A 24,901-nucleotide genomic window follows, 5' to 3' on the forward strand; every position below is an offset into this window, starting at 1 on the left:
TTCATTTGAGATGTAAACTGGAGGCACTTGGCCTAATTAATTTAAGTGTCCAGACTATGACAGTTAAATAAGTAAGGTTTAACTAATTAAATGAGCGATGGTAGCACTCAGGCTTTTGGTTCAACAAATTTTCTTGTTTTCAGCCACGAGTAGTTTAAGTATCTGGCAAAGGTTATATAACGGATAAAGTACCATGTTCATGGTTGTTTTGTTTTTCTCTGTTCTTTTTTATTGTTACACATGGTTAGTGCATTCTATTATTATTATTTTAGAGTTGGGCGTTTCCCAACTGAATTTGAATATGGGTTAAAAATTTGGTAGACACCTCAAAGTCAATGTCAATTTGATGAATTAACAAATTAACTAATTAATTACTCAAATTTATTTTGAGTGGTCATTTTCCAAGGTATTGCAAATCATTTATTCAAATGAGGCTGTATTTCTGACCAGTGTTTTAAATGTAGTCACGTCATCGTCATGGAGACAGTGGTTCGATGTAATCCAGAATATTTAAATCTAAGCGACCTTCAGTCGAAATTTATTAAGGCAGATAATTAACTTATTGTAATGCAGATCTTTTAATTGTTTTAAATTTTAATTTCATTTCACATTATTTTATTTTACACCATTTTTACTTTCGTTTTTACACTTTGCTAATTTTGTTGAATAAATCATTTTATTTATTTAAATTTTAATTCAGTCTTTGGGTACCGTCATTTAATAGTTTAGTTTACCCTATCTTTCATTTCCTCACCCCCCGATCGACGTGTGGCCCATCAACCCGAGGGATCCAAGAACGCACCACGCCTGAGGAGAAGAGTCTACATGAGGTGGTAGGTATTTTTAAATGTCATTATTTGCAGGAGCAGCCGGCGCACATATCAAGAAAGAAGACCACCGCATTGGGTGCCTTGAAAAGGGCACAATATCAAAATTTCTGTTATTGGTTGTAAAGGAAATTTTCATGTTATGTTTTTTAAGAACTAGTTATTTTATAAGCTTCTTGAGTGAAAGTAAAAGTGGAAAATGCAGTGGGTTTGGTTTTTTCTTTAGATAAAGTAGTTTTAGGATGGTGTTTGAATTTGTTGATGATACGGTTTATGAAGGAGTTGTTATAGCCATTGAATTTAGCGATGTTATGGATGGTGTTTAATTAATTATTTAAATCTTTTTAAGACATAGGGGTGTTGAAGGCAAGGAAAATTAGGCTGTTATAAGTAGCACGTTTATGTGCTTGAGGGTGCGAAGAATCTTGTTGTATTGTCGTTGCAGTTTGGGTTGGTTTTCTGAAAATTTTGTAAGATGAAGAAAGATGTCTAGTAATCGTTAAGTCTAGAAAATTAAGAGTTTTGTTGTGTTCTGATTCGAGGGTGAATTTAATGTTAGAGTCAATGTTGTTGAGGAGAAGAGCTGTAGAGGCTGCGTTGGTTGATTCTTCGTTTAAAATTACTAATGTGTCATCGACATAGCTGGCCCAAAAGAGGATGTTAGAGAAATTATTATTAATTTTTGTGTTTTCTAAGAAGTTGAGGTAAATTTCAGCTAGAATGCCTGAAGCTGGTGAGCCCATAGCTAAACCATCTTGTTGATAAATGGTGTTGTCAAAGGTAAAATAATTATTGTTGAGAACCAAGTACAAGATTGACATGAAGGCGAATTTCTAGTATGCTCAGATTACTGAATTTGTTTAAGTTGTTGTTTATTATGGGGAATAATTTGGAAATTGGAATACTAGGGTACATATATACGATGTCAAAAGAATGGAGAGAAAAGTTTGGTTGGATGTCAAAAGTTCTTTAATTTGTCGATTAATTCAGAAGTGTTTTTGATAGATTTGTTGGATAAAAATCGAAAGTTTTTTAGTAAAAATGTTTGGAGGAATTTAGAAGTATTGTATACGGGAGTGGGTCTGTAATTGATTATTGGACGGATGGGAATGTTAGTTTTATGAATTTTTGGAAGGGCTTTGGCAGTGGGTAGGCCTGAGTTCATGTTAATTTAGTTTTTTCTTGATCAGTGAGGAGAAAAGAAGTGTTTTTTAAGGCTTGTTTGAGTAGGCGTTGGATTTTATTGGTTGGGTCTTTTTTTACTATAGAAAAAGAAGAGTCATTGAAGAAATTTTTAGTTTTAGCTCTGTAGTCAGTTTTTCCATTATGACGGTGGTGTTGCCTTTATCAGATTTGGTGATAATGAGGTTACTGTCATTGATTTTCTTTTTAAGATTTAAAATGAGTTTATTGTCATTAATTTATTATTATTATTATTATTATTATTATTATTATTATTATTATTAGGAGAAGTGTTTTTGTTATTATTGATGAAGATATTTTCAAGTTTTCTTTTTACTTCATATCTGATTTCATTTTCATCTTGTTCTTCTGTTGGCATTTTGTTAATGGCTATTTCAGATTCAGTGATTAAATTGAAAGTGTTGAGGTTGGGCCAATTGTGTTTGAGGCCCTTCGAAAGAATTAAGTTTTCATCATCACTCAGAGTTGTTTTAGATAAATTGACTATAGGAGGATGGAATTGTTCAATGGTTTTGGAGGGTGTGATAATTTTCTTAAACTGATAATTATGTGAGGAATTGTTCTTAAGAATGTTGAGGTTTTTCTCAAGGGTTTGTTGCTTAATTGACAATTCATGAAATAATTTATTGTCAACTTGAGCTGGGAAGAGGTTCCATTGAGCACTCGGGAGAAGATTAGCAATTTCTAGATGTGTTTCATATAATCTGTTGTTTAAATACGATTTTTTCTTGTGTAAGAAACAAATTTTGATTTTTAACCAAATTTTGTTGGTTATTCTTTGGGTTTTTAATATGTGAGGAGAAGAATGGGTTTTCCTGATGCAACATTGAAGAAATTTGGGGGTAAGATTATAGGAAATGCATTGTTTTAGGAAGTCTATATCTTTTCCTAATTTAGCGATCTTGATCTTAAGGCCCATGTAAGAGAAGGCTTTTTGTTTCGCACCCTCAAGCACATAAACATGCTACTTATAACAGCCTAATTTTCCGTGCCTTCAACACCCCTATGTCTAAAAAAGATTTAAATAATGAATTAAACACCATCCGTAACATCGCTAAATTCAATGGCTATAACAACTCCTTCATAAACCGTATCATCAACAAATTCAAACACCGTCCTAAAACTACTTTATCTAAAGAAAAAACCAAACCCACTGCATTTTCCACTTTCACTTTCACTCAAGAGGCTTATAAAATAACTAATATTCTTAAAAAACATAACATGAAAATTTCCTTTACAACCAATAACAGAAATGTTGATATATTACATAACTCTAAATCACTAAATAAATCTAATGCTTTTTCAAAATCTGGAGTATACAGATTCAAATGTCTGCAGCTCCTCGTACATCGGTCAAATTGACCGCAACTTCAACATCAGATACTCCGAACATATCAACGCCATTAAATACAACAGATTCTCCGCCATAGGACAACACATACATGACTCCAAGCACAATTTCACCAATATTGAAAAAGACATGAAAATACTTCAAATCATTAATAAAGGCCCCCTCTTAAACACTACTGAAAATTGTTTTATTCACCTTGACCAATACTTTTTTTTTTTTTTTGCTAGTGGCTTTACGTCGCACCGACACAGATAGGTCTTATGGCGACGATGGGATAGGAAAGGCCTAGGAGTTGGAAGGAAGTGGCCGTGGCCTTAATTAAGGTACAGCCCCAGCATTTGCCTGGTGTGAAAATGGGACCAATACTTCAACCCCAATTCCAACTTAAACGACATTTCTGAATAACCCAACATCCTATTTGACGTCCTAATTCTACTTCCAAAAATTCTAAATTTCAAAACCTGAATTCAATTTTCCATGCTTTACAAAGTTCCTACCCACATTTTGTACCTCCAGTAACCCACCCTCCTCAGCCACCCTAAACTACCCCTCCTTCATCCCTATCTTATCCTTTCTCACCACCTTTCAACTTTAAACCCTTTTAATCTTTTCTTATCCACTAATCTTCTTTCTTTATTAATTTATCCTATTTTTCTTTTCACCACTAAAAAAATATACATTGCCACCTTCATTTTGGGCCCCTCACTTTCAAATTTAAACTCATGCCTTGCGTCTGCCAACTTTGACTACTTCAATCACGACCTGAATTTTTTATATTCAAGAAATAGCGCACTGTGAATATACGTTTTCATTTGTTTCCGGTATTATGCTTTTTACCATTTTTTCTATTCACTATTGTTTTTTCATGTCACCTGTTCTAAAAATCTTCAAGATCATAATTATGTATTCAATTATATTGAATTGTATTATAAGTATATATATATATATAGGTACATTTTCGTGAACTAAGCAAATACTTGATCATTAATCTATCCTTCAATCTCCGTCAGCTTCTGAAATTACAGCACTTGACGTTGTAAACACCGCGCCGATCTTCTGGAGCTTGCAAGTTACTTCGGTTGAGCTGCTCGTATTCGGCTTCTTCATGACTTTAGATCTTCATATTTGGATTGCGTTGTGACTTTGTGCCTGATGGTGTATGCAGTCTGGCTCATTTAACTGTTCTCTGCTTTTCTTGAACATTGTGAGACAGTGCCAAACATTGCGTGTGCCGTGCTGATGCTCGGAAGATTACACATTACTTCTTTTATGTGACTTACATTCCACTTTGTCTGAATTTTACAGTGCCTACCCCCATCATATCGCCTCTTCAACTGATATTGTGTGGACTTGACCGTTAACTTCTTTCTTACTTATGCATTGTTTTTCGAGTTATAATCGGCTGATGATGACCCAGACTGGGGTCGAAACCGGTACCATTTCCACTTTTAATTAAATAAGAATGTAATCTCTACATCTCTTATTTACTTGTATTGAATAGGTTGAACTACCATATTTATTATTTCAGTTTAACTGTTACCCGGAAGTCATCGAAGTGTTATCACAGTCTAAGGTGTTATATACATGGCACGTGCACGACTTTGATCAGTGACACCGAGTGGCTGCTCCAGACACTCGAGTGTACGCTGTACTTCTGCTCTATTTTTTTTATCCACCGCAAATGCGGAGTGGAAGCTCATTGGCAGGAAGACACTCAGGCACTCAGCGAGCATACGCTCACTCGCTTAGACTCATTTTTATTCACACCACCCAATGATTAGAAATTGTATACCACTACCTCTCCTACCCTGCCGGCCAACATATCAATACTGATCTGGCATTGCAGTTATTCTACAATATGTTTTATTCATGTTCTTACCTTTCAATATCTTTAAAGGCAATTAAAACATGACAATGTAATAAAGTTGAAGTAGTAATAAGAAACCATAATGCATTAATTTTAGCACTCTGAAGGAAAAGTATATCCACAAACAAGTACTGATTGCAGAACACTGTGCAGAAGAAAAAGGATATCCATGAACACATATGCTAGTGGCCGACTACACGAGAAGACTATGGGGCAAGGGTAAAACCAAAAATAAATTTCCAGCTCGACATGCTTGGGCTTTGTTTTGAAGTGTGGATTGTTTATTGCACTAGCCTTTTCTTTTTCTTGCAATAGCTGGAAAATACATCACTGCATGCAAGGCATAATGTTTTTCCACTCTTCAAGCACTTATTTTTGTAGCGTCGTATTGTACAGCTTTCAATCACATGTGTTTGTAAGATGCTTGTCATTATTGCAATCATTTTTCCGGAGTAAAAATGTTGTCAAGGCCTCAAGATGTTGCAAACGTTGTTGCTTTAATGGAAGATGGTTGCAGCATGCATTATTCTGTAGGAGAGTTGAGAAATACACCTCCATGATTTCCAGAACTGTAAGAAGTTACAGGGAAACTGGAGACTATTCAAGGAGACCTAGATCAGGCCTGAGAAAAGCAGCATCAGGAAGAGATGAACACTTCTTATGACTTCAAGTTCTCCGCAACAACCATACCACTGCCAATGAAGCACAAAATTGACTCCATCAAATTCGAGGGGGTCAATGTTAGTGAGAGAACTGTCCGAAGAAAGCTGGAAGAAGCCAATCTTCTATCCAGAAAACTCACTAAAGGCTCAGAACTCACCAAACACCATCATGCAGCTCAATTGTGTTTCGCAAAAGAACATTGCAGATGGACAATACAACAATGGGAGCAAGTGCTGTCCACTGACAAGTCACAATCTAAAAATATAGGAAAAAGTGCTAATCTTTGAAATAGATAACTACACAATTTCTTCAGCATTTATTATGTGTTGTGTTTTTCATTCCAGTGAGTGCAGTAAACTTGGTTTGGTGAACTATGTACAAAATTTGACTTTGTTTTAAAGCTACTTTCTACAAAACCTGGAATAATGCACAGGGATTTCTTACAGCAGAAGGTCTCCATAGTATAACCTTACACTAAAGGAAGATAAATGATTTCTCTAGTTTAGTGAATGTTACTGAGTTTTCATACAAATGTAAAAGTTACATCATTGAAAAGAAAATATTGTTAAACAGTGCATTATACTATATAATACAGGTATGTACATTAACATACAGTAATGACGTTTCTATGCAACAAAAATTCTATTCACTGGGCGAGTTAGCCATGCGGTAAGGAGCGCGCAGCTGTGAGCTTTCATCCGGGAGATAGTGGGCTCGAACCGCACTGTCGGCAGCCCTGAAGATGGTTTTCTGTGGTTTCCCATTTTCACACCAGGCAAATGCTGGGGCTATACCTTAAGTAAGGCCATGGCTGCTACCTGTCCCATCGTTGCCAGAAAACCTATCTGTGTCGGTGCGACGTCAAGCAAAAAAAAAAAATTCTATGCCACTAGCTTAAAAACTGTTATCATTTTAAGTTCAGTGCTATGATTAAAGACTTCCTCTACCTTGCAAGCATGATTTCCCCACCCCCACTCTATTGCAGATATTCTGTTTAGATTATCCAAAATTTTGGATTAGTGGGGTTTTGTTATCACAACCCATTTTTATTTTGCTGACTTATTGTATGTACAAGGGAGGCAAGGGGTGGGTTTAACCGGCTCTCATAAATACAGTAATAGGCAGGGTTGTTGACTTTGCATGCATTCCCCTGACCTTATTAGTAACAACTATTTTTCATCAGAACTGCTTCCACTTTCCCCTCATATTTTGCCCATAGTGTGTTCAAATTAAAAAACAAGTTATAAATATGAATGTATCGTACATCATAAAACAACTGTGTTTCATAAATACAGCAAATAGTGTAACTGAGGATCTTACAGTACTTTTTACAATCAGCAATTCTTCCACACATGCTTCGGGCCTATCACTGACTGTTAGGTAGCGTAAGCGAAGGAAGAGTTCGGATGGCTGTTTTCTGCGACTTCCTTCACTAAAATCATTCGACTCTTTTTTGTCATAGATTTACCAGAGCATTTTGTCAATAAATCCTCTATATAAAAGTACGAAATGCATTAAAATCCATTCAATGTTTCTTGAGATTAGCCTGCATACCTGTCAAGGACCTCATTTTATAATATATGAATTATAAATAATTATTTGGCTTTGCAACAATCAGCTTTTCCTGTACTATCATGGAATGAGAGAGAACCACTTACTACAAATATAGGTTAAACTATGTATAGTTGCTTAAGAACTCTGAACTTTAAATTGTACCATAATTTTGGAAAATATTAATAAAATGACTGTAATAAATTGCTAGTAAATGAGATGTCCTATTTTCATTAGAAAATAAAATAAAATAAATAAATAAATCTCGGTTTCTTACAGATGATGGAAAAGATTACCTAAATCAATTGAGGTGCTGGAATTTTGTCCTGCAGAAGTTTTTAGTTCTAAAAAGAAACAGGGTCCTTCAAGGTTACATGCTACTCCTCAGTGGCAATGTTATTCCCACACCCAACTTTAACCTTGATCCTCCTGTGTCCAGATTTTCCTGCTAAGAACAATTCTTGAGAAGTGTTATGAGCACAATATCACACAGCACTAACTCCTTTCTGACAGTATTTTACGACCTCAGGTGTATATTACAATGATAGAGATTAGAATATTTAAAAAATTTTAAAAAGCCGATATGCCTAGTGAAGCACTGGTGAATTTAAAGTGCAAGTGCAAGGAATGGTCTCGGAACCCTATGGAGTACAGCTAAGATTTTGGAAAGGTGATGTGCTATCTAATGTTCTTTTCAAAATACTACTGCAAAGTGTCACGAGAGCCAATAAAACTAATTTAGGAGGATCCATATATAACCGATTGCTACAGTACTTTGCCTATGCAAATCACACAACCAAGATAGGCAGAAAACAGCAGTTTGTATCAAAAGATTTCCTTCAAATGGAGAAAGAAGAAAACAGGAAAATGGAATTGCAGATAAAAGAATAAAATCTAAATACTGTATATGATTACCAGGAAATGCAGCAGCAAGATGATGAAGCAGTCAGTGTTAGATATAACTTTAAAATAAAGTGATAACTGGATCAATTATCATCACAGCTGATGATGTATGCACTGAAATAAGAGGAATAACATCAGCTGCCAGTAGACACTACCAAGCACTCCCATTGCTACTACAGTCATCATATATATTGAGGAATCTGAGTGTGTACTGAATCATGATTTGATCAGTAGTGATGTATGGCTTGGAAACAAGGACTCTCACTGAAGAATGAGAAAGAAAAAAATGTGTAATATCTTTGATGCACTAAAGGAAACCAGTTAGTGGAGAATTAGAACAAATACACATCTACACACACTGTACGGTGAACTGGACCTTGTGACAGTAATGGTGAGATGTAGACTGTGATGGTTAGGACATAATATGGGGGGAATGGAAAAAGGTAGAAGGTAGACACTGAAAAATTCGTAGGATAATGGAGCATAGAAAGAGCAAGGAGAAGATTGTAAAAGAATGTATATGACACATGGGAGTCTGAGATGATGTATCAATCAATCAATCAATCAATCAATCAATCAATCAATCAATCAATCAATCAATCAATCAATGATCTGAATTTAGGGCTGCCATCCAGGAGGCAGAAAACCTATCAATTCTTTACCTTGTCCTTTCTTAAATGATTTCCAATAACTTGTTACGTGTAAGGAAGCACAAGATCAAGGAGAATGACAAGAAGTTAAGAAGGCGAAAGCCCTACAAGGGCTATACAGCCATGGAGAGAGAGAGAGAGTACATAGATAACATATTTCAACAAGGAAATCTGATGGTGATTGCAATTTCTGTTTTACAAGCAAGATGACCTTATAGGATAGTCATACAAGATATTTCCACTTTTAACCTTTTCATTGATTAGGTAAAAGTCTCTTTTGTAAAAACTCAATGCTCAGTTATTTTTAGTAATTGACATGGATACATAAAAGTTGAAAATAACAAGGGAAAATCACAGAGAATCTTATCTTCTTGTCTTACAATGTTACACTATGGAAGGTCCTAAACTGATCACTTTCTAACACAAAATATAACTACACTATATATATAGCAAGTTCAAGGTTGTCCAACATAAAAGGCCAACAATTAGACAACCACCAAGATAATGAAAGAGCTCAACTTACATGTTTCTGCTGGTTAACAGAAGGTCCTAACTGGCCACTTTCCAACACAAATACATAACTTCACCGAATACAATAACTTCAGGGCTGCCCAATTTGAGTCAACGTCTATCTAAATTTTACAGTTAAAAATTTTTTTATTCAAGATAAACACTAATAAATCATTAAAAATTCCTATGCATCTTGGTATGAAAGCATTTCACCAAAATAGTCCAGACTGGTTAATCAACAGTTGTCCATTGGTAACTTACATTTCAAAATGTGTCTCTTCTATGGACGTGTTTGGGGTAGTGTCTTTTCACTGTTGTAAACGTGAATTTGAACTCGACAGCATTTTTTCTAAGACAAACTTGTAATATTTATTTGTTTCATTTGCTATTTCTTGCATGAGAGCTGGTAGAAATAATAAGCAAAAAACGTCCAAAGTCACTGTTTCGTTCTGTAACAGACCTCGAGTAATAACTTTACGTCATCAAAATTGTGCACATTTGGGCTAATAAAATTACCCTACCACTGGAACATCTGAATTGCTACGATATGATACAATGTTAATTTTTTGCCCGTGTTCAATATATTATCTGTTTTAAGATCTTCGCTAATTGGCTGATGATGACACTTGAAATGTGTTGAAACCAGTCCCAATAAACAGGTTGTAACTACTTTTTAGTTCAACTTACTACGGAGTATTGAAAGGTGGATCCTTCCCTATAATATTGTACATCATCTTATCTGAGGATAGGTACGGATTCTTTTTCTCAGGCTTTGAGCACTTGACTGGTCAACATCTGCACTTTCATTATAATCACTGTCATTACTAACATCATTCTCAAAATCACTAAAACAAAAATATTCATCTTCCGATTCTAATGTGGGTAAAAATCCTTGTAACCTCAGATTCAGCATGCTCTGCTGGCAAACAACGCAGTTTACTCATCCCTGATGAAGGCCTCTTTGCCATCTTGCATGCTGGACATTCCATAGCTGATATAACAGAATGTCGTATATGTAGAAATAACTAGTGAATGAATCAATGGATAATTTGTTACATAAGTTTCTATGTACTGCAGAAAGACGGCTGTATATGCCCATGGAGATTGAATTATTTCTGATATCAACATCGTAGATATTGTGTAGTCATAATCGGACGTAGGTCTCATTTGTAATATTACAGACAGGACAGTATTGCAATATTGCGAGCGCAGCAATGTACAGGTTAAAAACCATCACTTTTGGCTCAAAAATCTTAACCTTGTACCTGTGTCCATTTATAACCATGCAGATAATCAAGAAACACATTTCTGAACACTCCAATACAGTTCTAAAAATAGGTTTTGTCTAACATATTTCTCTCAAATGTATCAGATAATTACTTTTTAGCTGGGCATGAGTTATTCCATTAAACAAGAGGTCATAAATCTGACCACACCACTACTGGATGAAGAGAGCTCAGTTTTCTATTAGAGATAAAATCCAAAGGTCTTATCATCATCATCATCATCATCATCATCATCATCATCATCATCATCATCATCATCATCATCATCATCATCATCATCATCATCCTTCCAAGTGTCCCGTTAGTCTTGCATTTTCTCTCAGTTTCATCGGACACCCTGTAGATCTATTTCCCATTGGTTGGTAGTATAGGATCTCTCCTTTGGTAGTCTTCCCGATTCCTCCTCTGTGACACTTCCAGTTTTCCAGGTAATCAGATCTTTAATTAATTATTGGTTTCACATTAAATTCCTTAAACACATCTTCATTTCTTTCATGATCCCATTTTGTATAGCCTGCTGTTTGGTGTATGAACGTCATTTCATGTGCTGTGATTCTGGAAAGTCCCGAGTTCTTAATGTCCATGGCTTGGTGCTGTAGCAATGGGCTGGTCTGGGCTAAAGTGTTACACAGATGTAAGCGAATATACTTTTGGACAAGAGATTGCTTCATGATATGATTTGTAATTCTTGTTGTCCTGGTATATTAGGTTATTTTTACAGATATATCAATTTCTCCTTGGTAAGATAAATTAGATAAATAAGATACGGTTTTAACTAAAAATACTTTTTTATTTTTGTCTTCCCTGAATTATGTAGTACATTATGATATAGTTCACACTGGATGAATTTGTAACAGAATGAACACAATGCATTAAAAAAGTTACATCTGTACATCAAAGCATGAAATTTTCAAGATGTAACTGAATACTGCATAATTAATATGGTTTATAATTTCACCTGCAGAGATCAGAACTAAAACAATCTCATTTTCAAGTATCATGTTTTTTCAAAAGAAATTTACCTGTGGCACATGTAATATTGGCAAAAAAGTAATTGAATAAGCAGTAAAAGTATAAATATAAAATTTACACACAGTAGATAAAAACTTTCATTCAGTCACTTCAGTTCTAAAATTGTGTACAAATATTTCTATAAGATCACAAAATATATATTTTTTAATTTTTAACCGAAAGTGTCTACACTAACTGAAGAGGATTTTTCTCGATGTGAAGAGTACAAAAACCAAAGCTGCCAAGTTTGACAAATTGATCTTCACCGATGACAGGTTCTAGTAAATGGAAATAATCATTTCATGTGTCTCCTATTTCAGATGGCAAATCAAATCTGACACTTTTTCTCCCTGGGCGATGCTAGAAATCAATAGTTTGATAATTAGATTCATACTGCATTCAATAAATCACATTTAAAACAGAATTACAATAAACCTAAGATTCTGTGGCAACTACGCTATGCCTGTTAAATCTTCAGCTATGGACACTGCATAACACAATAAGACCATAAAAGAGAAAATCAGCTGCAGGGTACAGAATCCATCAGAAACAATACATGCAGGAAGAAGCTAGATGAATAGTCCAGTCTCTCACCACTGAAGTGATACATTAAAGATATAGAGACCTAGTGAAATGAAATAACAGAAACCACAGATTCTGAAGAAGTCTCGTCTCACCTCCACCTTTCCCAGTACAATTTAGATATATTGTTCTGAATTTATATACATCTAGGAAACAGATGGAGAGCAATGACTTACCATATAAGACCACGTAGATAGAGTACACATAAAAGAAAAACATGGGTCCAAGGCTGCAGCCTTCGTCAGTGGACGATAGAATGATGATGGGCATTGTTTGCAAGCAGATGCTGTGTGAGGTAAAGGAAAAAAAAAAAATTATCTAATGTTGGGGCCGGCTGCTTCCCTGGACCTCAGCACCACTTGATATCCCACTTCAAAATCTCTAAGGGTAGAAGGGTGGAAAGTAGGGGGGTAAATGTTTGAGGAGTTCAACTGTCAAACATTCATTTGAATATGGTTTGTTGGTGCCTGGTGTAAATGCAGACAGGGAGTTCTATGTTGGGGGTTTTGCAGGTAACGCAGTAGCTGCATTTAGCTAGTGTATTGCTAGTTAAGCCAATGTATAAAGCTGGGCATAGTTTACACTGAAGCTGGTAGATAATGTTGAAGTAGTCATGCCGACCTTGTATGGGGTAAGGCTTGTTCGTGACTCTGCTGGTAAAATTGGTGCTTGGTGTATGTAAACGGCAGGTCTTAACAGCGGCTGTGTTCACATGGAAGAGAGCCAGAAGGGAGTGGAGGCTGGTACAGTTCATAATGAGGGAGAATGTTTTTGCGGTTAGGTGGGTGCCTAAAAATGACTGTGGGGCTCCTTGGAGGAAAATTCTGGGTGTGGGGTGAGAATGAGAGAAGATAGAATGCTTGTTTTGTGTAGACCCAGATGATATGTGGTAATGAAGAGTACAGCGTTAGGTTGTTTAGGGAGTCTAGGGACTGTGTTTCAGTGAATTTACACAAGTTATACTGGCATCCACTGATCAAATAATTTTGTGTTTAGGTGAAACAGTGGAGGAAGAGGACTTGAACAACGAAAGTGATGATAATGAAAAAGAAAAAAAAAACGAGGTTTACGAAAGTGATCATAAATCTGAAACAGAGTGTTTACAAGTTCTGAAGAAGAAGAGGCACTTTCATCGATTGAAGGTGTATTCCATTCGTTTTAGGAAAGGATGGAATTACCAACTGGGGCCTCCATGGTCCCGCTCACGGAAACAAAATTTGCAAAGTTTTCCAGGAAAGATGCTGAAAGCAACAGAAGTGATGATTGTGTAAAATTTTTGTTTCCTCTTATACAGGATTATATGTTTGCATTATTCAGTTTGTACTAAGCATACGCCTCCTACTTCAAATTTGTTTAAATTTAAGTATTCGTGATCCTGAATAAATAACTATTTGTTTAAATTTAAGCTTTCGTGTTCCTAAATAAATTGTTTGTCTACCCCTCAGAACCACTTCTTGATATGGGGTCTGGAATGAGGTGAGATGAATTTATATCGCTTGTTTTATGGCCAGATGCCCTTTCTGAAGTCAGCCTCTGTAGAGGAGCTAATGAAGATGGAATGAATGATGGTGAATGGAAACAGGTGAGTAGGTGAAGGTACAGACTGTGGCCTATGAATATAAACTGTCCCTGCATTTGCCTGGAAGCGTAAACAGGAAACCATAGAAAACCATTCTCAGGACAGCCGATGGTGGGGTTCGAACTTGCGCGTCTCCCGAATGCAAAGGTTGGCTCCAGAGCACTCCGCTCGGCCATATTGCTAACTAAATAAATATCTCAAACTGATGTATTAAAAATACCTCTACCATTATACGGGCATATTACGGCCTTTAAACATAAAGACGAGCGCTGCGCTCACTAGCAAGTAACGGCGCACGTAAAGACATAGCGAGTGATGCCGGGTTAAAGAAGCAAGGACCCCTTTACATTAAATGCTCTAACATTACATTGATCATTGTTGTGAGTTGATTTGTCTCTTCTGCTGCCACTCATCTCTGATCGATGGAATTACTGCTCCGTCCTGACTAAAACAGCATGCTTGAATATTGGCAGAAAGTTGCTGTAGAGTTAAATAATTTTACACATTCTATACGATTGTCCCGTCAACGACGGGTACTGCAGCTAATAATAGAATAATCGAGAGGCGGGAAAAACTGTCGAAAATCGGGAGTCTGCCGCCTAAATCGGGAAAGTTGGCAGGTATGTATTATACACAAACTGAACACAAATGTGCATTACAAATAGAAAATGTTCTACAAAATAGTCCCCAGGAACTGCGAAGCAAGTGCAGACAGCAGCTTCAGTTTTGGACCGAGATTGAAGTTGCACGGGGGTGGGGGGGTCCACTCAAACTGCAATACAAGGTCCCTGACGGGAGTCATAGTGTGGGCTGCAGTGTTATCATGAAGGAGTACGGCACTGTCTAACAGTGCAGGGTGCCTTTGCCCATGTGTCTAATGCAAATGACCCTGCAGAAATGTGCAGTAGTACTAGGCATTGATGGTGTGGCCCTTTGAACAGGATGACGCTTAAAAACAACTTTGCGATGACATACAAAAAATGAGCCTGGCCTTCACGGATGAAGGGTTCTGATACACCTTATATCGTCACTGACTTGCACTCAGCTCATAGATGTTTCAGTTCTGGCTCATACACTTGCACCATATATTGATTTGGTCGTCGATGACTTGCACCCAGCTTATAACTGTTTCAGTTCCAATTTATATACACACACATTGTGTCATCTTGGTTGTCGTTGATTTGCACCCAGCTTACTGATTTTTAGTTCTGATTGATAATCTCGCAACCAGGTTTGGGCAACTGCAATAATGTGACTGAGCAAGTACTTTCCTTCATGCTCAAATCGCTGCAGGTGGATAAGGCAGATCTCGTACCATGTCCACTTCTACATCTTTACTTACTGATGTGGCACCCACTTCCCACTTTGAATACTTTTTGTGCACCTGCAAGTCTAGTCGTAAAATGCTGAATAGTGTCAACCCAAACATACTTGTACAGTATGTATGGATATTTCCTGCATGGTCCAATGTTGGTCTTCTGTTAAGCACAATGTAACAACAGCCACGGACATGATCTGTACAGGCAGATAGGGACATCGATGGCACGCCTGGTCCTCAGTTGCTCCATGTCCATGTTGGAAGGCCATCACCCAACATGCAACAGTTTGATACACCACCACCCGACTACCCACAGTTTCTCGTAGTTTTGTATGACACCAATAGGCATTTCTGCTAAGGAGAACTACAATTTTCATTTGTTTACATTCATCGCAGAGCATGGATAGATGTACACTGACTGTGTCAACTGCTGCTACCTAGCCACCTGTGTCAATATATGCTATCTGCTGGAGGTCTTCAGTAGCATGTGCCACAGGGTTTTGAACATAATAATGGCCTTACTATGTTGTCACATGTTCAGACAATAAAACACTAATGCTATGACTCATCAAATGACCTGTACGACAAGAAATGTGTTCCACCTATCAATACTTATTTATTGTAAATGGATTTACATTAGTACCGGTTTCGGCCTTCCATGGCCATCATCCAATCAATACGGAAACTTATAAATAATAATCATGAAATGACCTACGCACATTGCTGGAAATCACTGTAAGACTGTACATAAGACCAGGAGGGCATCATAATCATAACTGTCAGGCTCAGTTATCAGACTGTGATACTTATCAGAGTACAATCAAGTTCTTAAGGAACTGGCAGAAACTTGATAATAGCTAAACATTTATTTCATGAACAATTGATACGATATACCGAGAGATTAAATACAATATGATGCAGGAAGATAGAAATAAAGAATGAAAATATAATTTATATACCTGCGATTTTGATTTCGGATCAGCAGTCAAGGCCCGTACTTTAGATCTTTCTTGCTCTAGCTGCGCGTGCAAGGTTGTAACTTCAGTGGTCAGCTCCTCTCTCATCTGTTGTAACCTCTCCACCTCCATCAACACTTCTGCCTTGTCTCGCACTACAAAAGAGTTCACACAGTGAGTGGCAGAAACCTCATCACAGACCCGATAGAAATCAAATAAAACAATGCATGTTCACAGCAACTCTTGTTTTTTTTTTTTTTTAAATGTTTATATATTTTTATAATCTGCTTTACAACGTACTGATACAGATAGGTCTTATGGCAACAATGGGGTAGGAAAAGGCCAGGAGTGGACAGGAAGCAGCCATTGCCTTAGGGACAGCAACTGCATTTGACTGGTGTGAAAATGGGAAACCACGGAAAACCATCTTCAGGGCTGCTGACAGCGCGCAAATCTTAGTAATGTACAATATGGTAGAAGAATCATGTGCCAGCCATTACCACATTCTTGAAGACAGGAGAGGCCTGGTGCAGGTGGAAAGATATGGAATTGAATACAGGCTTTGGGCGCACAATCTAGTGATTAGAAATTGTATATCACCACATCTCCTATCCTGCTGGCCAACATTCTGATAGTGTTTTTTTTTTTTTTTTTTTCAACGGGGCTCAAACTAGACCATAAAGACTTGCTGCCTTAGTGAATTTGGTCACCAGAAGGGCATGAGAGGAGGTGAAAATATTTATTCAAACAGCTTGAACCAATGAATATTTCCAAAAATAACACTAATAAGAATTTGTTCTTCCTTCTCCGGTCTTTTGAAATCAGAAATAGGGTAAGTATAACCCTGATGTCTGCCAAGAAAACAAGAGACCAAAATAATCTTATTCAGGATCAATATGTCTTCCCATTCATTTGTTAAAAGTTTGTGGTTAAAATTTCACGCACATGGTAATAGAGTAAAATAGAACATCAAAACCAAAGCACAAGCAGTCTAAATGGTGTCAAATCAAAATGCCTGCACATGATACCTGAAGCCACATTATTTTATTTATTTATATTTTATGGCCTTCATTGGACCACTTTAGTCAATTTTATAGCAAGAGTTTTTTTAGTTTTCTGTCTTCTTCATTATCTCAGATCTTAACTTTCTTTCTTCGTCTGAAATCACCCGTCCCATTGTCCGTCTGTTGATCTTGGTTTGTAGACTGGTTTGTTTATGATGATGTTTGTTGTTTAAAGGGGCTGAACAACTAGTTCACCACCTCCTACTGGTATGTGGTGCAACGAAATCAAGCAATAATTAAAACTTCAAAATGTATCAACTGACTAGAATTTAAAAAGTGATGAAAAATGACAATGAATCCAAAAACAATCAGTGGATCCAATTCACAATGCCTTATTTTCTGGGATGATGCTTTATTCCAAAAGGGTCCAAAATCCAAGTCACCAGCCCCTCATAATAGTACTAATCACTGGTAAAGCAGAACCATGGTGTTCCTCCTATAACAGTACAAATCATTGGTAACGTAGACTCATAGTGCTCTTCGCATGGTGGTACAAATCACAAGTAATGTAGACCCATGGTGTCACGCGTAATGGCACCAGTCACAGGTAACGCAGACCCATGGTGTTCCTCATATAGTGGGTCTAATAACGGGCGCTGGCTAGATCCGTGGTGTGGTACTAATCACAGACCATGTGCACTCGTGTTGCTCACATGGTAGCACTAATCATAGGCAATGTGGACCCATGATGTATCACACATATGGTACCACCCACAAGCAACACAGACCCATAGTGTTCCTCACATAATGGTTACTACTCATAAGTAACACAGACCCATTCTGAACACAGCGGACACAACCCATATGAGTGCAACGCTCGGCACCTATTCCTGCAGTCGAGCACCCACTCCCCTGCCTCGGGGAGATGCACACAATGGTACTAATTACAGGCAATGCCCAGACCCGTGGTGTTCCTCACATAATGGTACTGCTCATAGGTAACGTACACCCACAGTGATCCTCACAGAGTGGTACTAACCGCAAGTAACATCAAAACAGGATGTTCCTTATTACACATAAGAAACTTCATGCTTGAGCCCATATTGTGACAAGTATTAACTTGTGAAATCCTTATGTCAAATATTCCACCTTTACAATACTGTGAATCGCCTTTATTGTTAAGAATACATTAAGCTACAATGAGACATGATTCGTCCTGCTTTCAGGACATCTTCAAATAAATAAGAACAAGACCCATTAAAAAATAAATATATATTGTACCACAAAATACAGTACACATATTTCATGTTTAAAGATCATGAGATGGACGCAAGACATGTATGGTATGCTATCTTGGAGCAGGTACAGAGAATGAGAGATGTGAACTTGAAATAATGTTCATATTCATAATCCTTTTGAACTGGTCTTTTATTGAAAGGAAAGCAATTGTAACATCACCTCAGTACAACCAGAGTAACTGAGAACAAGCTCCCCTCGTACAGTTGAATGCGGTGTCAACATCGAACCCCGGTCCTCCTCATCCAGGCCAGGAAATAGCTACCAGAACCATGAAAAACACAGACTACTCCCTCGTTGGCCAATCTCGAAGGTCCAGAAGTTCTAGAATTTCCCGGACGTTCTACTGTCGTATTTTTTATTGTGGACACTCAAGTTTAAGCGTCAATTACTAACAAACCAATAGGCCTATTTCAAAATGAGTTAAACCAATATTTTCCTTGTTTAATTCTGCAATAGAGCATATAAGACAAATTGTTTTCGAAGTTCATTAATTATTTTTTATTTGTGGTTGTAGTAAATATTATCCAGGTTTTTAGCTTCTCTAGAAATCACTCACTTAAAATATATATACGTAGAAAACTACTTGTCCGATGATAATGAAATGTTTATATGTTATAGCCACATATATTACAAGTGTAATACTCAAGTTACAATTTTTTTCAACCATCCCAAAGAGTTCTTATTTTTCTAAAGCAACTTTTTCTTAGCCCAGGATAAACATACAAGAAACTTGGGCTTGTTTTGAAGCACTCAGTTATGGTTATCGTATACTACAACTACTGTAACCGTACAGTGTGATACTGACTTTATGAAGAGTAATATTGATGGGAAGTTGTGTGTGCGCTGAACCGTGCTATTAACAGCAGTCGGGGTGGTGAAATCCGGTACAGGGTTGCCACATACACTCTCCCCGCGCACTTGTAAAATGGAATGCCCCCGACCTTGGTTTGTCAGCATGTTATTTTCAGTCTGCTTGTGTTCTTCATGTTATCTACATCACTTCAAGATGCCTCCGAGACCACCATTGTCTGAGGGCAAACTTGCAATGGTTTTGAGAGCTATTTGTTTCCTTCAAAGTGAGGGGGGGGGGGGGGGGAAGTAGGAGATACAGGTTTCCTATGCACAAGAAAGTGGCAGATTGTCTTGGATTATTGCTGTCGTCAGTGAGGAGAGTAGGAACCGTTTCAAAGAATGATAGAAATATATCATCCAGGTTAAGAAAGAAGCTGGGGTGTTCAAAATCCAACTCGATTATTTTACTTTGGCCACAATACGAAGAAAGGTGCACGATTTTTATATGAATAAATAATTCCCCACAGTTAAAAGCCTTCACCTGAAACTGTTGGAATATATGGGGATTTTACTGATATGTCAATTTCTACACTTCTGAAACTCTGGAAACAATGTAAAAAAAACTCGCTAAGAAAATGGAATACTACCACTGGATGTAAGATGGACTGTCCAAGAATGTTCCTCATTTCAAGCCAGTCATAAACAACATGAATGAATGAGTTCCCATTCATTGCAACATAGTGCATTTTCACATGAAGAATACTGACAGAATTAAATATCGTAAAGATGTGTAAATAATGTAAATTACCTTTGTATAAATTGTACAGAATATACAATGCAATATTCTCTATTCAATACAGAACAATCATGAAATTTTTAACTTTAAATAAATTGTACAGTGCGACATTTCTTAGTAGGAATCCAATCCTTTGTAAACTGCAATTGAATGCCCATAGTCCTTATGAGAAAAAGTAACAAGTGGAATCTGTACGAGGAAATCAAATCAAAAGTTGAAAGTAAACAAACAAGATGCGTTTGATGTGCGCTGTGTTTACTACTGAACGCAGCAACGCTGTGCCTGATTTCACCACCCCGTCTGCTGTTAATCACACGGTCCAGCATGCACACAACTTCCAATCAATATTACTCTTCATAAATTCAGTATCACACTGTATGGTTACAGTTGTAGTTTCTGATAACCATGACTGAGTGCTTCAAAACAAGCCCAAGTTTCTTGTTATACACTTATCCTGGTCTGAGAAAACGTTACTGTAGAAAAATGATAAGAACTTTCTTTGGGGTGGTTGAAAAAAATTGTAACCTGAGTATTAAGAGGGCGGATCAAAACTCACTGGGAATATTTTTTAAAATTTATTGTATCAATCATTTAAAAATTTAAAAATACACATATACAGATCACTTTTCTACATAGTGTCCAGCCTTCGATACACATTTTCCCCATAATCTATTAGCTTAATGTCCTGTGTTGATAATTCCAATGATCACAAGTATAAAGATTGGACTTTTCACCTAATCAGTACTATTATTTATTGTAATGAACTTAAAACATTTTACATTACAGTACTGGTTTCAGCTCTATATATGGGCCATCTCCAGCTGCTGAAGAACCTTGATCTTTCTAAAAACAACATACAATGTCAAAACACTACTTATTCTAATTTTAGATGACCAATTCTAAGCTACATTGATACGTTGTGATGTTTAACAGATCATTATGATGTCACTAATTTTGATGTTCAATCACACACACATTCCTGTATAACAATGTTAAATACTCCCAGTTTAAGCCCTAAAAACCATCTCATATCTAATTTCAAATTTAAATGGTACTATGTTTTTACAAATATTGCTTTAGTAGGAAGTCTATGTTTTCCAAAATTTCATAATAAAGTGTCACGTTTTGATGTTTTTGACATACTTTGACTTCTACAATAAAACAGGGGCGAATAAGTATAAAATCTTCATGTAATTAGCTCAAGGTTAAGTTGTCTGAACTTTAATACCTCATTATCTGGTTTTAAACTTATTTGCCCCTTCAAAACACGCAACTCACACCTGTTTTATTGTAGAAGTCAAAGTACAGTATGTTAAAAATATCAAGACATGTGATACTTTATTAGGAGATTTTGAAAAACATAGACTTCCTTCTGATGCAAGTTTTGTAAAAACATAGTACCATTTACATTTGAAATTAGAAATGAGATGTTTTTCAGGGCTTAAAATGGGAGTATTTAACATTGTTATACAGGAATGAGCATGTGATCGAACATCAAGATTAGTAAAATTTATTAAAATTTGTATCCACCTTATTCAATACATTAAAATGTTGTTAAGATAAAATTACAACATATATTTTATCAGAACTAGTTTCAACCCTTTTTTTTTGCATCATCATCAGCTGATATACATTTTGGGAAATATTGGCAAACACATAAGTTTATCTACGTCACATAAAACAAATTTTAAAAAACATATTGATGATCTAAAAACCGTGTTAAAATTATATTGTTTCAAAGTCCATACTATCTGAGACTTGCGAGTATTAAACTTTAAATTGATGAGGTCCGATGTAAGTTGGTTTGCTTCCTCATAAATTAACGTGGGTTTAACAAGAACAACCACTGAAAACACAATCTTCTTAAAGAAACATTAGCTCAGTTTAACACTTCTTTAACCGTGATGTAGAACCGTATTAAAATAATTCAATAAAATCTTCAAGCCAGTTATAATGGAGCAATCGTAGTGAGGTGGAAACGAGCAGTCGGTGCTTTAAGATGTTAACAATGTTGCTTAGAATTGATAATCTAAAATTAGAATAAGTAGTGTTTTGACATTGTATGTTGTTTTTAGGAAGATCAAGGTTCTTCAGCCGCTGAAGATGACCCATATATAGGATTGAAACCAGTACAGTAATGTAAAATGTTTCAAGGATCTTATAATAATAGTATTGATTAGGTGGAAAGTCCAATCTTTATACTTGTGAACGCATTTTCTCCATCTGATTGGTAAGTTTTTGATGCCGTCCTGATAGAAAGAAGAGGGACGTGTGCGGAGCCAGTTGTGCACAGATTCTTCCACACCTGCATCATCGAACCACTGTCCTCCTAGGTCTTGTTTGAGTGGTTCAAAAAATGGTAGTTGCAGGGCGATAAATCTGGACTGTACAGAGGGTGTTCCAGAGGTGTCCAGTGAATTTCCTCCAGTTTTTGCTGCATTAAAACGACAGTATGCAGTCTTGCATTGTCATGGAGAAGAATGATGTTCTGGATCGGTTGCTGACGTCGCTTGTTGCAATACGCGGCTTTTGCTTCATCCAAAAGACAACAGTAAAAGGGCCCTTTGTTCATGAAGAAAATCCACCAGCAAAAAGCATATGGAGTCCCAGAAAACAGTTGCAAGCACCTTTCCAGCAGATGGGCATTTTGACTTTGACCAGACCTGCTTTGTCTCTTTGCTGCCACTCCATGCTTGCTTGCTTTGACTCTGGGGTGTAATGATGCACCCAAGTTTTATCACAAGCCACAATACGATGCAAGAAATCCTCTCCTTCCTCCTCGTAGCGATGCAGGAGTTTCTGACAAACTTCCTGGTGTGGAGTTTTTTGTTTCTGGTTGAGGAGACGAGGAACCTACCTGGCAGACAATTTTCTGAAATGGAGTTCATCTCTGATGATGGTTTGAACATGAATAAAATAATTTGCAAAATTTTTATTTGCCAATCTTCACCAATAATGTCATGAATAGCAACAATGTTGTCTGCAGTGATGCTTATCTTTAAATGCAGTGATGCTTGTTCGCGGTCCCCTTTCATGAGGTTCATTTTCCACAGCTTCTCTTCCTGCGACAAATTTTTTAGCCCACTCATACACTCGATTCTGTGAAAGTGTTTTTTCCCCAAACTGTGTGCGGAGCCGTCTCAAAATTTCGGAAGGTTGATAATGAGTTACAAGTAACTATTCTCATTTTGGTTCCATATTGAAGATGATGTAAATCACAAATATTATAATAATTATTTATAGTAACAATAATAATAATGTTATTTGCTTTACGTCCCACTAACTACTTTTACGGTCTTCAGAGATGCTGAGGTGCCAGAATTTAGTCCTGCAGGAGTTCTTTTACGTACCAGTAAATCTACTGACATGGGGCTGTCGTATTTGAGCACCTTCAAATACCACCGGACTGAGCCAGGATTGAACCTTTGAAGTTGAGGTTAGATGGACAGCGCCTTAACCATCTGAGCCACTCAGCCCGGCAAATTATTTATAGATCCACCTGTTCAATACAATACAATCCACTATTTCATATGGTTAAAATTTATACATAATACTTAAAATTCATAGGTACATGTTTCACCCTTTTTCCGGGCATCATCAGCCTATAACAATCTTAAAATTATTGGATATGGGATCTTTCCAATTTTACAAACTCATCATCATCATCATCATTTCCCTTTATCCAGCAAATATGGGGCAAATATGGTTCCTCTCCACTTTCTTCGGTCTTTCCACCACTTCTCCTCCAACACTGTGTCCCAGTCCAAGTTTCTTTCTATAATGCTGCGTTGGATGGTATCCTTCCATCTCAATCGTGGTCGTCCACGGCCTCTCCTTCCTTGGATTTGCATTTCCATCACCTTTTTTGGCATTCTTTCGTTGCTCATTCGCTTTATGTGCCCAAACCATCTTAGTCGGCTCTTCTCTATTCTATCATTCATTTTTTCCACTCCAATTTCTTCCCGGATTTTCTCATTCCTTATTTTGTCTCTTCTACTCTTCTGTATCATACTCCTCAAGACTTTCATTCCGGCTGCCTGTATTCGACTCTCATCCTTCTTTGTCACTGTCCAAGTTTCTGCTCCGTAAGTTGTTATGGGTACGTAATACATCTTGTACATAGTATCCTTTGCTTCCATTGGCACATCTTTGTCCCATAACATGTTTCTTACACTATGATAGAAACAACTTCCAGCTTGAATCCTTTTACTAATCTCAGCATCCAGTCGAGCATTCTCCATTAATTCACTCCCCAGGTATTTAAACGTTTCCACTACTTCCAGGGGCTTGTCTGCAAGTCTAATCTGACCTTTCCCTTCTTTCTCCCCTCTAGTCATAACAAGAGTTCTACTCTTTTCTACACTTATTTTCAATCCACATTCTTCGATCTTCCCATTCACCACATTCAACTGTTCTTGAACCTTCCTGTCGTCTTCTCCCCAAATCACAATATCATCTGCAAATAACATCATGTTCATTTCTCTTCCTCCATATGCTGCTTTTGCTGTTCTCATGATGTCATCCATTACTATTGTAAACAGGATTGGTGATAGAACACTTCCCTGTCTCAGCCCACTAGTTATTTTGAACCAACTTGTCCTGCCAACTTGTGTTTGCACGCAACTACAACATTCCTTATACAATGCCATGATCATTTTTATTAATCCCTGTCCAATTCCTTTTTGTACCAGACTGTCCCAAACTTTCATCCTAGGGACACTGTCATATGCCTTTTCAATATCAATGAATGTCA

At 36.9% G+C, this 24,901-nt stretch overlaps 1 protein-coding gene across 2 annotated transcripts in view; it reads right to left on the bottom strand.

Moving 5' to 3' along the window:
- Window positions 1-24,901, bottom strand: part of LOC136858614 (G kinase-anchoring protein 1) — a 157,790-nt gene that overhangs the window by 29,174 nt on the left and 103,715 nt on the right. The window contains exons 5-6 of one of the 2 annotated variants that reach the window (XM_067138310.2): window positions 16,261-16,412; window positions 11,654-12,182 (exon numbers count right to left, since the gene is read on the bottom strand). In XM_067138310.2, coding sequence (XP_066994411.1) covers window positions 12,123-12,182; window positions 16,261-16,412 — 212 coding nt within the window. In that variant the 3' untranslated portion in view covers window positions 11,654-12,122. Of the gene's footprint in view, window positions 1-11,653; window positions 12,183-16,260; window positions 16,413-24,901 lie in introns of those variants that run through there. The other variant, XM_067138311.2, reaches the window with a different exon arrangement.

Source organism: Anabrus simplex, chromosome 1, assembly GCF_040414725.1.
Source record: "Anabrus simplex isolate iqAnaSimp1 chromosome 1, ASM4041472v1, whole genome shotgun sequence".
In the NCBI taxonomy this organism is placed as follows: domain Eukaryota; kingdom Metazoa; phylum Arthropoda; class Insecta; order Orthoptera; family Tettigoniidae; genus Anabrus; species Anabrus simplex.